This window comes from Oncorhynchus gorbuscha, linkage group LG07 (genome assembly GCF_021184085.1).
Source record: "Oncorhynchus gorbuscha isolate QuinsamMale2020 ecotype Even-year linkage group LG07, OgorEven_v1.0, whole genome shotgun sequence".
Lineage (NCBI taxonomy): Eukaryota > Metazoa > Chordata > Actinopteri > Salmoniformes > Salmonidae > Oncorhynchus > Oncorhynchus gorbuscha.
The window spans coordinates 12,826,692-12,841,691 of NC_060179.1; the positions used below are offsets into that span (position 1 = coordinate 12,826,692).

A 15,000-nucleotide genomic window follows, 5' to 3' on the forward strand; every position below is an offset into this window, starting at 1 on the left:
ACCAGGCAGTGATGCAACCAGTCAGGATGCTCTCGATGTTGCAGCTGTAGAACTTTTTGAGGAGCTCAGGACCCATGCCTAATCTTTTTAGTTTACTGATGATACAGGTATCAAGTATTAGATGTTGTATATTATGATGGTACAGGTTAAAAGTATTAAAAGTATTAGATATTGTATATTATGGTTGTACAGGTTTAATGATGATACAGTTATAATGTATTAGATGTTGTACATTATGATGATACAGGGATAAAGTATTAGATGTTGTATATTATGATTCAGATACAACATATTAGATGTTTTATATTTTGATGGTACAGGTATAAAGTGTTATATGTTGTATATTATGATACAGGTATAAAGTGTTATATGTTGTATATTATGATACAGGTATAAAGTATTAGATGTTGTATATTATGGTACAGGTATAAAGTATTAGATGTTGTATATTATGGTTATATAGGTATAAAGTATTAGATGTTGTATATTATGGTTATATAGGTATAAAGTATTAGATGTTGTATATTATGGTTATATAGGTATAAAGTATTAGATGTTGTGTATTATGGTTATATAGGTATAACGTATTAGATGTTGTATATTATGATACAGGTATAAAGTATTAGATGTAGTATATTATGGTACAGGTATAAAGTATTAGATGTTGTATATTATGATACAGGTATAAAGTATTAGATGTAGTATATTATGGTGGTACAGGTATAAAGTATTAGATGTTGTACATTATGATGATACAGTTATAAAGTATTAGATGTTGTATATTATGATACAGTTATAAAGTATTAGATGTTGTATATTATGATGATACAGTTATAAAGTATTAGATGTTGTATATTATGATACAGGTATAAAGTATTAGATGTAGTATATTATGGTACAGGTATAAAGTATTAGATGTTGTATATTATGATACAGGTATAAAGTATTAGATGTAGTATATTATGATACAGGTATAAAGTATTAGATGTAGTATATTATGGTACAGGTATAAAGTATTAGATGTAGTATATTATGATGGTACAGGTATAAAGTATTAGATGTAGTATATTATGATACAGGTATAAAGTATTAGATGTAGTATATTATGGTGGTACGGGTATGAAGCATTAGATGCTGAATGTAGTTGATGATCCATGCTCTGGTTACTCAGTAGGCTAAACGTTTAACTTGTAACTCTGTACATTTCGGCTTGTTTTGCAACAACTTAATGCAGAGAGCTAGGGAGCTAGTTATTGCTGGAAAAAGTACCCAATTGACATGCTTGAGTAAATGTAAATACCTTAACAGAAAATGACTTAAGTGAAATCGAGATTAACCCAGTAAAATACTACTTGAGTAACAGTCTGAAAGTTTTTGGTTGAAAATATACTTTAATTTCAAAAGAAAATGGAATTGCTAAAATATACTTAAGTATCAAAAGTAAAATATTTAATCATTTCAAGTTAATTTTATTAATCAAACCAGACTGCACCATTTTCTAGTTTTTATTTATTTTATTTACGGATAGCCAGTGAAACACCCCAACTCTCAGACATCTCTTGATAAGTAGTACTTTTGGGTGTCATTATAAAATGTATGAAGTAAATAGTACATTATTTTCTTTAGAAATGTAATAAAGTAAAAGTAAAATTACAAAAATATTAAATAGTAAAGTACAGATACCCCAAAAAACGACTTAAGTAATTCTTGAATGTATTTTTACTTCATTACTTTACCCCACTGGTAACTCCTCAGTAGAGAGCGAGAAACATGGTGTGAACAGAAAGGAGAAGATAGTTCCCCTGCTTTAGAAAGTCTGCTGTCCTTCTCTTCAAGTGAGAGAAAAGCAGATGGAGGGAGTGAGGGAGAGAGGGAGAGAGGGAGTGAGGGAGTGAGGGAGAGAGGGAGAGAGGGAGTGAGGGAGAGAGGGAGAGAGGGAGTGAGGGAGAGAGGGAGTGAGGGAGAGAGGGAGAGAGGGAGAGAGGGAGAGAGGGAGAGAGGGAGTGAGGGAAAGAGGGAGGAGGAGGGAGGAACAACAATAGGCCTAGGATTCTTTTAGCCCTCTTAACGTTGGGGTCTGGTTAGCATTCCACTGCTATTATTTCTTTCTCAGCATCAGATCAGACACTTCTTTAATCACTTCACAGTGTGTGTGTGTTTGTGTGTGTTCAGGGGAGGCCAGGGAAAGGCAGGCTTAATTAAAAACTAAAGGTAGGACTGGTCCCAGCCATCGCTTTGTTCTAGTAGGGGAAAGGAACTGTTTCAAACCAAAAGTTGGCCCTCCTCTCTCTCTCTCTCTCTCTCTCTCTCTCTCTCTCTCTCTCTCTCTCTCTCTCTCTCTCTCTCTCTCTCTCTCTCTCTCTCTCTCTCTCTGTCTCCTTCTCTCTCTCTCTCTCTCTCTCTCTCTCTCTCTCTCTCTCTCTCTCTCTCTCTCTCTCTCTCTCTCTCTCTCTCTCTCTCTCTCTCTCTCTCTCTCGTTGCTGTTGGAGACTAATAACATGAGGAGGAGGAGAGGAGAACACTGAGGTTACTAAACACTGCAGTAACTTGATCTGGGTTTAAAAAGCTGCTGCTCAGAAAGTTGTCAGAGAAAATAAAGAAAGAAGAGGAGTTCTGAGTTTATCAAACAAAAATTAAACCCAGATGGTAGATTGATATTCAAAAGGGGACAATCCTGGGAATGACTTCAACAACTTTTTTTGTAAAGCACTTCTCAAATATTGTGCGCAGAGGTGCTGACTGAAGTTTTAGTTCCTGTGCTGTGAAACAGTGAATGTGTTGTGACAGAAGCCAGACAGAAGCAAGACATCTAATGTAGATGTCACACACTTTACCTGCATTAGCCTCAATGCTACTTTAACACCTGGGTTAGATGGATTAACACACTATACCTGCATTAGCCTCAATGCTACTTTAGTTTAACACCTGGGTTAGATGGATTAACATACATTACCTGCATTAGCCTTAATGCTACTTTAGTTTAACACCTGGGTAAGATGGATGAACACACTTTACCTGCTAATACTAATGTTAATTTTGGATCTGCTTGCAAAAGTGTACTGGCAGTAGGTTTACTAGATATACGTAGCATTAACTAGTTGTTGGCGCGCTATGTGTAGGACTTGCCTGTGAGCACAGATCTCAGATCAACTTACCCTCCCCAAATTCTAACCTTAGCTATAGTGGGAAACACAAAACTGACCTTAGATTACTGTCGGTGGATGTGTGGCGAGGCTTATGCAGTGTAGAGATAGGTACGTCTCCAAGACATGTCTCAACGCTACGTCTTCAGAGAATATACATCATTCCTGTTAAACCAACTTTTTTATGTCCAACACACACATCATGGCCTGTTACTGAGGAAATAAGAAGCAAAATGACAAGGAATGAATCCTCTAGTCTCTTTCATATTAGCACTTAAAGCCCGTTGCTACTAAACAGCTTCAGACTCCATTATATTTTCCCTGTAAGCTTCTTAAAACAGGATGGTACAGAAGCCGGAATGAAGTTGACCTGACTTGACTAACTGGTCAGATTTGTGATTTTATGTTTGGAGAATGTAATGGGTAAATTGTGTCTTAGTAAAAATAACATAGATACTCTTCGTGCTTCTAGACTAGAGGGAAAGAACAACGGGGTTTATTGTTGTGTAGCCTGCCTGCCGGGTGTGTTAGACTGAGAGACATGTTCAACACTGTAGGCAAACATCTGACTCTCAGCATTAAAACCCATTGTTTCCACATTAATCACAGAAATACTTTTTCTCAGATGTGTCATCTATTTATTCAGCTATCATTTGTTTTTGCATCTGTACTACTCTACATGGTATCATCTCTCTGCCATCTCCGATTAGACTTGATTACGGTACAGAACACACGCACACACACACACACACACACACACTTGATTTCAATCCTCACGCTTTACTATCCATATAGTTCCCTCCCACAGGCTGTGGTTTGTTTCATCTGAATCCACTAATTGCTTTGTTCTGTGTCATGGACAGGGAGAGATAGTCGGGCATGGAGCGATAGACAGGCAGTAGCAGGTGGGTGGATTTGAAGGTTGCAGTTGCATTTTAAACCCTCATTCGACTGTTGGTTCATTCACAGCTTGCCTTACAAAAGCATTGGTTTACAGGGACAGGTCTCCATTATAAATTATTTTTTTATAGGACCAGGGATCTTTTTAGTGTACTGTTGGTGGCTGGCCAGTGTGGACAGGGCTTGGACAGGGCTTGGGCAGGGCTTGGGGATGAGGTTTAATGAATGACGCTGGGGTGTTAATCAGGGAGTTTTATCTACCTGCTGAGGGATCTTTACCAGGCCCAGATTTAGACTAAGCTGATTTTCTTACCGACACAGGAGCCTAAAAGACTCTTCTCTCCTTCGCTCCTTTACTCTTCTCCTTTTTTCATGGCCAGAGCGAGGGATCAGTCACATTCGTTCGCTCCTCCCTCTGTTTCCAGGGCATTTTAATCAGTGAGTGGTCAGAGAGAGAGAGAGAGAGAGAGAGAGCAAAGCAGTGAAACTTTTGTGTGCAGGTGTTCACTAGTTTTCAGGAGTAGGCGATGGGCTCTGGCTGTCTGCTCTAAGACAGAGCCACTCAGATCTATAGTTTATATTGGATTTTCACTTTTCACAGGTTGTCAGGCGGCTCCTTTAACTGATGCCTCTGTGGTAGGCCTTCCCTGGCAGTCAGTGTTCAATTGTCACATCAATTATGGAATTATGGGTGCAGGATCTTAACATTCTTTTTGTTATATTATTGACTGTTAATGATAAACTGATTGCTATTGCTGTAATACTTTTGTAAAGACATTCTCTTTTTCTCTTTAGGTCCCTGTCCGGCTGGATGAGATGAGAGCCCCATGTAGAGGTCGCCATGGCAACCTGTGACTCCCCTTCTATGGTCCTGCGGCAGGAAAATGGTCAGAAGCTGTTGTTGCTGCCAACAGGGCCGCGTGACGCAGAGAAGACCGAGAGAGACCGAACTGCAGTTGCCGCTGGGATGGATCCCAACTCTGACACCAATCACACCGCCGCTGCACCAGAGCACAGCCCAGCTTCCCCCAATAATACCACAGACACCGGCAGCCCGCTGAAGACTGAGCAGCACAGCCGCATAGAAAGCTTTACCGGAAACGGGACTGTTACCGGGACCGGGATTATTGTATTGGGTTCGGACCATGCCCACACTGCTGCTTCGCTGGTGGCCCCAGTGAAGGAGATCCCCTGTAACGAATGTTCCGCCTCCTTCTCCAGTTTACAGCAGTACATGGAGCACCACTGCCCCAACACTCGTCTGCCTAACGCAGCAGGGCGGGAAGAGGAGGAGGAGGAGGGCGAGAGTGAGGGAGGGGAAGCCTGATGTAGTGGCGGAGGTGTGTGAAAGAGACAGCGAGATGGAGGATGAGTTAGAAGATAGTGACGTGGAGAACCTGTGCGGCGAGATCGTCTACCAGCCCGACGGATCTGCCTTCATCCTGGAGGACTCCAAAGAGCATCGCAGTGGTGCCTCCCAGGGGCTTCTGTCCCTCAAAACCTTCCCCCCCAGCCCCCACAATCCCACCGCTGCCACCAATAATGCACATAGCGGTTTGACGACCCATGGGGGGGGATCAGGACCAGACGGAGCTGCCTGCAACTGCACCCTTGTCCTTCTGCCCACAGGTCATCAACACTTTCCACATTGCGTCATCCCTCGGGAAAGCATTCCCGGGTGACCCAGTGGCAAAATTGTCGTTCCCAAATACCTCAGCATTTGTAGGCGCTAGCGGCCCGGTGTTGCACAGTTTCCGCGTCTACGACCTTCGCCACAAGAACGACAAAGACTATTTGACGGTCGACGGCGCAGCCAAAAACTCCTGTGTGTCCAAAGATGTTCCCAACAATGTGGACTTGTCCAAGTTCCAGAGTTGTGTGAGTGATGGACAGAGGAAGCCAGTGCTCATGTGTTTCCTCTGCAAGCTGTCGTTTGGCTACAGCCGGTCGTTTGTGACGCATGCCGTCCACGACCACCGGATGACGCTCAACGAGCAGGAGCAAAAGCTCCTAAGCAACAAGCACGTCTCTGCCATCATCCAGGGGATTGGCAAGGACAAAGAACCCCTTATAAGCTTTCTGGAACCAAAAAAACCCACCAACTCTGTGCTACCCCACTTCTCTACTGCCACTAGCTTCCTGGGTCCTGATTCAGGGTTCCACGGCCTGTGGAACGCGTTCCATGCTGAGAACACTGATTCCCTCCAGGCCGGGTTTGCTTTCCTGAAAGGGAGCGCGAGCTCTAACCCCGCCAACCAAACCCCCAGAACCCCACCAATGCCAAAGGCCGAGACCAATCCAAATCTCGGGGGTGTGACCGGAACCTCCCTCAGAACCCCCGCCAGTTCTGATTCCCTTATTCACTCATCTCCCATGGCGACTGACTTGGAGCGGGATTTTCCCGAGAGCGACTGCGAGGGCTTTCCTCCATGCACTTTGCATCCCAACGGACCCGGGTCGGACCTGAACTCATACCCACTGATCAAACGTGAGCGGGCTGCAGAAGGAGGACAGAGTCCAGAAGAAGACAGGGACGACATTTACTTCAATGGAGGGGTGGAGATCGAGACAGAGGATGACGAACCGGCTGGCGACAGCACTAGTAGCAAAGATTTCCCTATTTTAAACCAAAGCATTTGCCACCTGTCTAACAGCGTGCTGAAGTACAGCGGAAACAAAGGCCCCTTGTCCTCCTCTTCCTCCTCCCGTGAGGAGATGGAGAAGAATCAGATAAACTCAGACCTAGCCAGAGATAGAGATAGCAGTAACGACTCATCCAGTGAAGTCCTGGCTGGTCCAGATGGCTCTTCCCCCTCCTCTCACCTGATGATGCCACGAGACGAAGATAGTCCGGGACCCCTGCACCAGCATGGGGGAAACCCTGGCACTCCTGGCACACCGGGTACCCCTGGACTGGGTGAGGGGTCCCCAGGCAGTTGCATTGAGTGCCCTAAATGTGACACGGTCCTAGGCTCCTCCCGATCCTTAGGAGGGCACATGACCATGATGCACTCTCGTAACTCCTGCAAGACACTAAAGTGTCCCAAGTGTAACTGGCACTACAAGTACCAGCAGACACTGGACGCCCACATGAAGGAGAAGCACCCAGAGTCTGGAGGGTCCTGTGTGTACTGTCGTACTGGGCAAGCTCACCCACGCCTGGCCAGGGGAGAGAGTTATACATGTGGATACAAGCCGTTCCGCTGCGAGGTGTGTCTATCTTCTTTCTCCTTTCTCTCTCTCGCTCTCTCTCTCTCTCTCTCTCTCTCTCTCTCTCTCTCTCTCTCTCTCTCTCTCTCTCTCTCTCTCTCTCTCTCCCTCTCTCCTCTCTCTCTCCCTCCTTTCTCTCCTCTCTCTCTCCTCTCTTCTCTCTCTCTCCTCTCCTCTCTCTCTCTTTCTCTCTCCTCTCTCTCTCTCTCTCTCTCTCTCGCTTTTTCACGCTCCTCTCTCTCTGTCTCTCCCTCTCTCTCTCTCTCTCTCTCTCTCTCTCTCTCTCTCTCTCTCTGTCTCTCTCTCTCTCTCTCTCTCTCTCTCTCTCTCTCTCTCTCTCTCTCTCTCTCTCTCTCTCTCTCTCTCTCTCTCTCTATCTGTGTCTCTCCCTCTTTCGTTCTCCTCTCTCTCTGTCTATCTCTCTGTCCTCTCCTCTCCTCTCTCTCTCTCTCTCTCTCTCTCTCTCTCTCTCTCTCTCTCTCTCTCTCTCTCTCTCTCTCTCTCTCTCTCTCTCTCTCTCTCTCTCTGTCTCCCTCTCTTTCACTCTCCTTTCTCTCTCTCTCTGTCTCTCTCTGTCTCTCTCTCTCTCTCTTTCACACGCCTCTCTCTCTCTCTCTCTCTCTCTCTCTCTCTCTCTCTCTCTCTCTCTCTCTCTCTCTCTCTCTCTCTCTCTCTCTTGCTCTCTCTGTCTCTCTCTGTCCTCTCTCTCTCTGTCTCTCTCTCCCTCATCTGTCAAAATGTTCTCTGTGTTTCTTTCTCAAATCAAAACAAATCAAATCAAATGTATTTATTTAGCCCTTCCTACATCAGCTGATATCTCAAAGTGCTGTACAGAAACCCAGCCGAAAACCCCAAACAGCAAGCAATGCAGGTGTAGAAGCACGGTGGCTAGGAAAAACTCCCTAGAAAGGCCAAAACCTAGGAAGAAACCTAGAGAGGAACCAGGCTATGTGGGGTGGCCAGTCCTCTTCTGGCTGTGCCGGGTGGAGATTATAACAGAACATGGCCAAGATGGGGACAGCAAGAAGTCATCGTGTCACGTAGTCCTGAGGCATGGTCCTAGGGCTCAGGTCCTCCGAGAGAGTGAAGGAAAGAGAGAAAGAGGGAATTAGAGAGAGCACACTTAAATTCACACAGGACACCGAATAGGACAGGAGAAGTACTCCAGATATAACAAACTGACCCTAGCCCCCCGACACATAAACTACTGCAGCAGGAGGGGTCAGGAGACACTGTGGCCCCATCCGATGACACCCCCGGACAGGGCCAAACAGGAAGGATATAACCCCACCCACTTTGCCAAAGCACAGAGGCATATCTTCAACCACCAACTTACCATTCTGAGACAAGGCTGAGTATAGCCCACAAAGAACTCCGACACAGCACAACCCAAGGGGGGGGCGCCAACCCAGACAGGAAGATCACATCAGTGACTCAACCCACTCAAGTGACGCACCCCTCCCAGGGACGGTATGAAAGAGCCCCAGTAAGCCAGTGACTCAGCCCCTGTAATAGGGTTAGAGGCAGAGAATCCCAGTGGAAAGAGGGGACCTGGCCAGGCAGAGACAGCAAGGACGGTTCGTTGCTCCAGAGCCTTTCCGTTCACCTTTCCACTCCTGGGCCAGACTACACTCAATCATATGACCCACTGAAGAGATGAGTCTTCAGTAAAGACTTAAAGGTTTAGACCGAGTTTGCGTCTCTTACATGGGTAGGCAGACCATTCCATAAAAATGGAGCTCTATAGGAGAAAGCCCTGCCTCCAGCTGTTTGCCTAGAAATTATAGGGACAATTAGGAGGCCTGCGTCTTGTGACCGTAGCGTACGTGTAGGTATGTACGGCAGGACGAAATCAGAGCGATAGGTAGGAGCAAGCCCATGTAATGCGTTGTAGGTTAGCAGTAAAACCTTGAAATCAACCCTTGCTTTGACAGGAAGCCAGTGTAGGGAGGCTAGCCCTGGAGTAATATGATCAAATTTTTTGGTTCTAGTCAGGATTCTAGCAGCCGTATTTAGCACTAACTGAAGTTTTTTTAGTGCTTTATCCGGGTAGCCGGAAAGTAGAGCATTGCAGTAGTCTAACCTAGAAGTGACAAAAGCATGGATTAATTTTGCTGCATCATTTTTGGACAGAAAGTTTCTGATTTTTGCAATGTTACGTAGATGGGAAAAAAGCTGTCCTTGAAATGGTCTTGATATGTTCTTCAAAAGAGAGATCAGGGTCCAGAGTAACGCCGAGGTCCTTCACAGTTTTATTTGAGACGACTGTACAACCATTAAGATTAATTGTCAGATTCAACAGAAGATCTCTTTGTTTCTTGGGACCTAGAACAAGCATCTCTGTTTTGTCCGAGTTTAAAAGTAGAACATTTGCAGCCATTTCTCTACAGTCTATCTATATAAATAACACCCTCTCTATCTCTGATTTATCTCTAGGTGTGTAACTATTCCACCACGACCAAGGGCAACCTGAGCATCCACATGCAGTCGGACAAGCACCTGAACAACGTTCAGACCCTGCAGAACGGGGGCACTGAACCACAGTACACCCACACTCACACCCACAGCCACAGCCACACCCACTCCCCCTGCCATAGCCATGCCAAGCCCGTGCCCAGCGGCAGCCTGGCGGGGGGCTGTGGTACCCCCTCGCCGTCCAAGCCCAAACAGAAGCCCATGTGGCGTTGTGAGGTTGGTGAAACTACACTTTGGGACTAGGGCTGTTCTGGTGCTGATCATTGTTTTAGACATCTAGGATCCCCTGATCCATTACAGGAAAAATCACAACTCCGCCAATAATCCAGTGTCTTGACGTAGCTTCTTCTTACTCTGTTTGACTGACACTTTTCAACTTTGTAAACTTGTACACCTGTATATGAGTACTTAGTTACCACACATCCTTTGAGAACCCATTCAACTAATGTTCCTCATATATATATATATATACACCTCCCCTCCTCGTCCAGGTGTGTGACTATGAGACCAACGTGGCGAGGAACCTACGCATCCACATGACCAGCGAGAAACACATGCACAACATGATGCTGCTGCAACAGAACATGAAGCAGATTCAACACGGTCTGCACCTGGGTCTGGCCCCGGCCGAGGCTGAGCTCTACCAGTACTACCTGGCTCAGAACATCGGCCTGACCGGGGTCAAGCTGGAGAGCCCCGGCCCAGACGCCCAGATGATTATTAACCCTTTCCAGCTGGACCCCAATACGGCTACTGCACTCAGCTCTGGGCTAGGTGAGAATCAGGATGACTGTTAACACTTAATGTTTCTGTCACTCTCTCCATCTCTGTCTTTCTCTTCTATTGCGCTGTGTCTATCTGGCCCATACCTCCTCTAGAACATATGTCTCTCTCTTCACCTCGCTGACCAAGGCCCTTCTCCCCCAATTGCTCAGTTTGGCCGGGCGGTCAGCTCTAGGAAGAGTCTTGGTTGTTCCAAACTTCTTCCATTTAAGAATGATGGAAGCCACTGTGTTGTTGGGGACCTTCAATGCTGCATACATGTTTTGGTACCCTTCCCCAGATCTGTGACTCGACACAATCCTTTCTCGGAGCTCTACGGACACTTCCTTCGACCACATGGCTTGGTTTTTGCTCTGACATGCACTGTGGGACCTTATATAGACATTTGTGTGCCTTTCCAAATCATGTCCAATTAATTGAATTTACCAAAGTTGGACTCCAATCAAGTTGTAGAAAAATCTCAAGGATGATGACTGGAAACAGGGGTCACCAGATCTCCATTTAGAGTCTCATAGCAAAAGGTCTGAATACTTATGTAAAAAAGGCATTTTTTTTAAATGTAAAAAAATGCAAAACAAAATTGTCGTTATGGGATATTGTGTGTTGACTGATGAATGGAAAAAATGGAATCCATTTTAGAATAAAGCTGTAATGTAACAAAAATACAGAAAAAGTGAAGGGGTCTGAATACTTTCCAAAGACACTGTATATACATAGGAGATTAGTGACTAGGATAGATAATAGACAGTAGTGTGTCTGTATATACATAGGGGATTAGTGACTAGGATAGATAATAGACAGTAGTGTGACTGTATATACATAGGGGATTAGTGACTAGGATAGATAATAGACAGTAGAGTGTCTGTATATACATAGGAGATTAGTGACTAGGATAGATAATAGACAGTAGTGTGACTGTATATACATAGGGGATTAGTGACTAGGATAGATAATAGACAGTAGTGTGACTGTATATACATAGGGGATTAGTGACTAGGATAGATAATAGACAGTAGAGTGTCTGTATATACATAGGGGATTAGTGACTAGGATATATAATAGACAGTAGAGTGACTGTATATACATAGGGGATTAGTGACTAGGATAGATAATAGACAGTAGTGTGACTGTATATACATAGGGGATTAGTGACTAGGATAGATAATAGACAGTAGTGTGACTGTATATACATAGGGGATTAGTGACTAGGATAGATAATAGACAGTAGTGTGACTGTATATACATAGGGGATTAGTGACTAGGATAGATAATAGACAGTAGAGTGTCTGTATATACATAGGGGATTAGTGACTAGGATAGATAATAGACAGTAGTGTGACTGTATATACATAGGGGATTAGTGACTAGGATAGATAATAGACAGTAGTGTGACTGTATATACATAGGGGATTAGTGACTAGGATAGATAATAGACAGTAGTGTGACTGTATATACATAGGGGTTTAGTGACTAGGATAGATAATAGACAGTAGTGTGTCTGTATATACATAGGGGATTAGTGACTAGGATAGATAATAGACAGTAGAGTGTCTGTATATACATAGGGGATTAGTGACTAGGATAGATAATAGACAGTAGTGTGACTGTATATACATAGGGGATTAGTGACTAGGATAGATAATAGACAGTAGTGTGACTGTATATACATAGGGGATTAGTGACTAGGATAGATAATAGACAGTAGTGTGACTGTATATACATAGGGGTTTAGTGACTAGGATAGATAATAGACAGTAGTGTGTCTGTATATACATAGGGGATTAGTGACTAGGATAGATAATAGACAGTAGAGTGTCTGTATATACATAGGGGATTATTGACTAGGATAGATAATAGACAGTAGAGTGTCTGTATATACATAGGGGATTAGTGACTAGGATAGATAATAGACAGTAGAGTGTCTGTATATACATAGGGTATTAGTGACTAGGATAGATAATAGACAGTAGTGTGTCTGTATATACATAGGGGATTAGTGACTAGGATAGATAATAGACAGTAGTGTGACTGTATATACATAGGGGATTAGTGACTAGGATAGATAATAGACAGTAGAGTGTCTGTATATACATAGGGGATTAGTGACTAGGATAGATAATAGACAGTAGTGTGTCTGTATATACATAGGGGATTAGTGACTAGGATAGATAATAGACAGTAGTGTGACTGTATATACATAGGGGATTAGTGACTAGGATAGATAATAGACAGTAGTGTGACTGTATATATGTAGGGGTTTAGTGACTAGGATAGATAATAGACAGTAGTGTGACTGTATATACATAGGGGTTTAGTGACTAGGATAGATAATAGACAGTAGTGTGACTGTATATACCTAGGGGATTAGTGACTAGGATAGATAATAGACAGTAGAGTGTCTGTATATACATAGGGGATTAGTGACTAGGATAGATAATAGACAGTAGTGTGACTGTATATACATAGGGGTTTAGTGACTAGGATAGATAATAGACAGTAGTGTGACTGTATATATGTAGGGGTTTAGTGACTAGGATAGATAATAGACAGTAGTGTGTCTGTATATACATAGGGGTTTAGTGACTAGGATAGATAATAGACAGTAGTGTGACTGTATATATGTAGGGGTTTAGTGACTAGGATAGATAATAGACAGTAGTGTGACTGTATATACATAGGGGTTTAGTGACTAGGATATATAATAGACAGTAGTGTGACTGTATATACCTAGGGGATTAGTGACTAGGATAGATAATAGACAGTAGAGTGTCTGTATATACATAGGGGATTAGTGACTAGGATAGATAATAGACAGTAGTGTGACTGTATATACATAGGGGATTAGTGACTAGGATAGATAATAGACAGTAGTGTGACTGTATATACATAGGGGATTAGTGACTAGGATAGATAATAGACAGTAGTGTGACTGTATATACATAGGGGTTTAGTGACTAGGATAGATAATAGACAGTAGTGTGTCTGTATATACATAGGGGATTAGTGACTAGGATAGATAATATACAGTAGAATGTCTGTATATACATAGGGGATTAGTGACTAGGATAGATAATAGACAGTAGAGTGTCTGTATATACATAGGGGATTAGTGACTAGGATAGATAATAGACAGTAGAGTGTCTGTATATACATAGGGGATTAGTGACTAGGATAGATAATAGACAGTAGTGTGTCTGTATATACATAGGGGATTAGTGACTAGGATAGATAATAGACAGTAGTGTGACTGTATATACATAGGGGATTAGTGACTAGGATAGATAATAGACAGTAGAGTGTCTGTATATACATAGGGGATTAGTGACTAGGATAGATAATAGACAGTAGAGTGTCTGTATATACATAGGGGATTAGTGACTAGGATAGATAATAGACAGTAGTGTGACAGTATATACATAGGGGATTAGTGACTAGGATAGATAATAGACAGTAGTGTGACTGTATATACATAGGGGATTAGTGACTAGGATAGATAATAGACAGTAGAGTGTCTGTATATACATAGGGGATTAGTGACTAGGATAGATAATAGACAGTAGTGTGACTGTATATACATAGGGGATTAGTGACTAGGATAGATAATAGACAGTAGTGTGACTGTATATACATAGGGGATTAGTGACTAGGATAGATAATAGACAGTAGTGTGACTGTATATACATAGGGGTTTAGTGACTAGGATAGATAATAGACAGAAGTGTGTCTGTATATACATAGGGGATTAGTGACTAGGATAGATAATAGACAGTAGAGTGTCTGTATATACATAGGGGATTAGTGACTAGGATAGATAATAGACAGTAGAGTGTCTGTATATACATAGGGGATTAGTGACTAGGATAGATAATAGACAGTAGAGTGTCTGTATATACATAGGGGATTAGTGACTAGGATAGATAATAGACAGTAGTGTGTCTGTATATACATAGGGGATTAGTGACTAGGATAGATAATAGACAGTAGTGTGACTGTATATACATAGGGGATTAGTGACTAGGATAGATAATAGACAGTAGAGTGTCTGTATATACATAGGGGATTAGTGACTAGGATAGATAATAGACAGTAGAGTGTCTGTATATACATAGGGGATTAGTGACTAGGATAGATAATAGACAGTAGTGTGACTGTATATACATAGGGGTTTAGTGACTAGGATAGATAATAGACAGTAGTGTGTCTGTATATACATAGGGGTTTAGTGACTAGGATAGATAATAGACAGTAGTGTGACTGTATATATGTAGGGGTTTAGTGACTAGGATAGATAATAGACAGTAGTGTGACTGTATATACATAGGGGTTTAGTGACTAGGATAGATAATAGACAGTAGTGTGACTGTATATACCTAGGGGATTAGTGACTAGGATAGATAATAGACAGTAGTGTGACTGTATATACATAGAGGTTTAGTGACTAGGATAGATAATAGACAGTAGTGTGACTGTATATACCTAGGGGATTAGT

At 42.9% G+C, this 15,000-nt stretch overlaps 1 protein-coding gene across 2 annotated transcripts in view; it reads left to right on the plus strand.

Moving 5' to 3' along the window:
- Window positions 1-15,000, plus strand: part of LOC124039491 (zinc finger homeobox protein 4-like) — a 194,731-nt gene that overhangs the window by 48,837 nt on the left and 130,894 nt on the right. For both annotated transcript variants that reach the window (XM_046355509.1, XM_046355510.1), the window contains exons 2-4: window positions 4,839-7,253; window positions 9,690-9,944; window positions 10,220-10,502. In XM_046355509.1, the coding sequence (XP_046211465.1) occupies window positions 5,610-7,253; window positions 9,690-9,944; window positions 10,220-10,502 (2,182 nt within the window). In that variant the 5' untranslated portion in view covers window positions 4,839-5,609. The remainder of the gene's footprint in view (window positions 1-4,838; window positions 7,254-9,689; window positions 9,945-10,219; window positions 10,503-15,000) is intronic.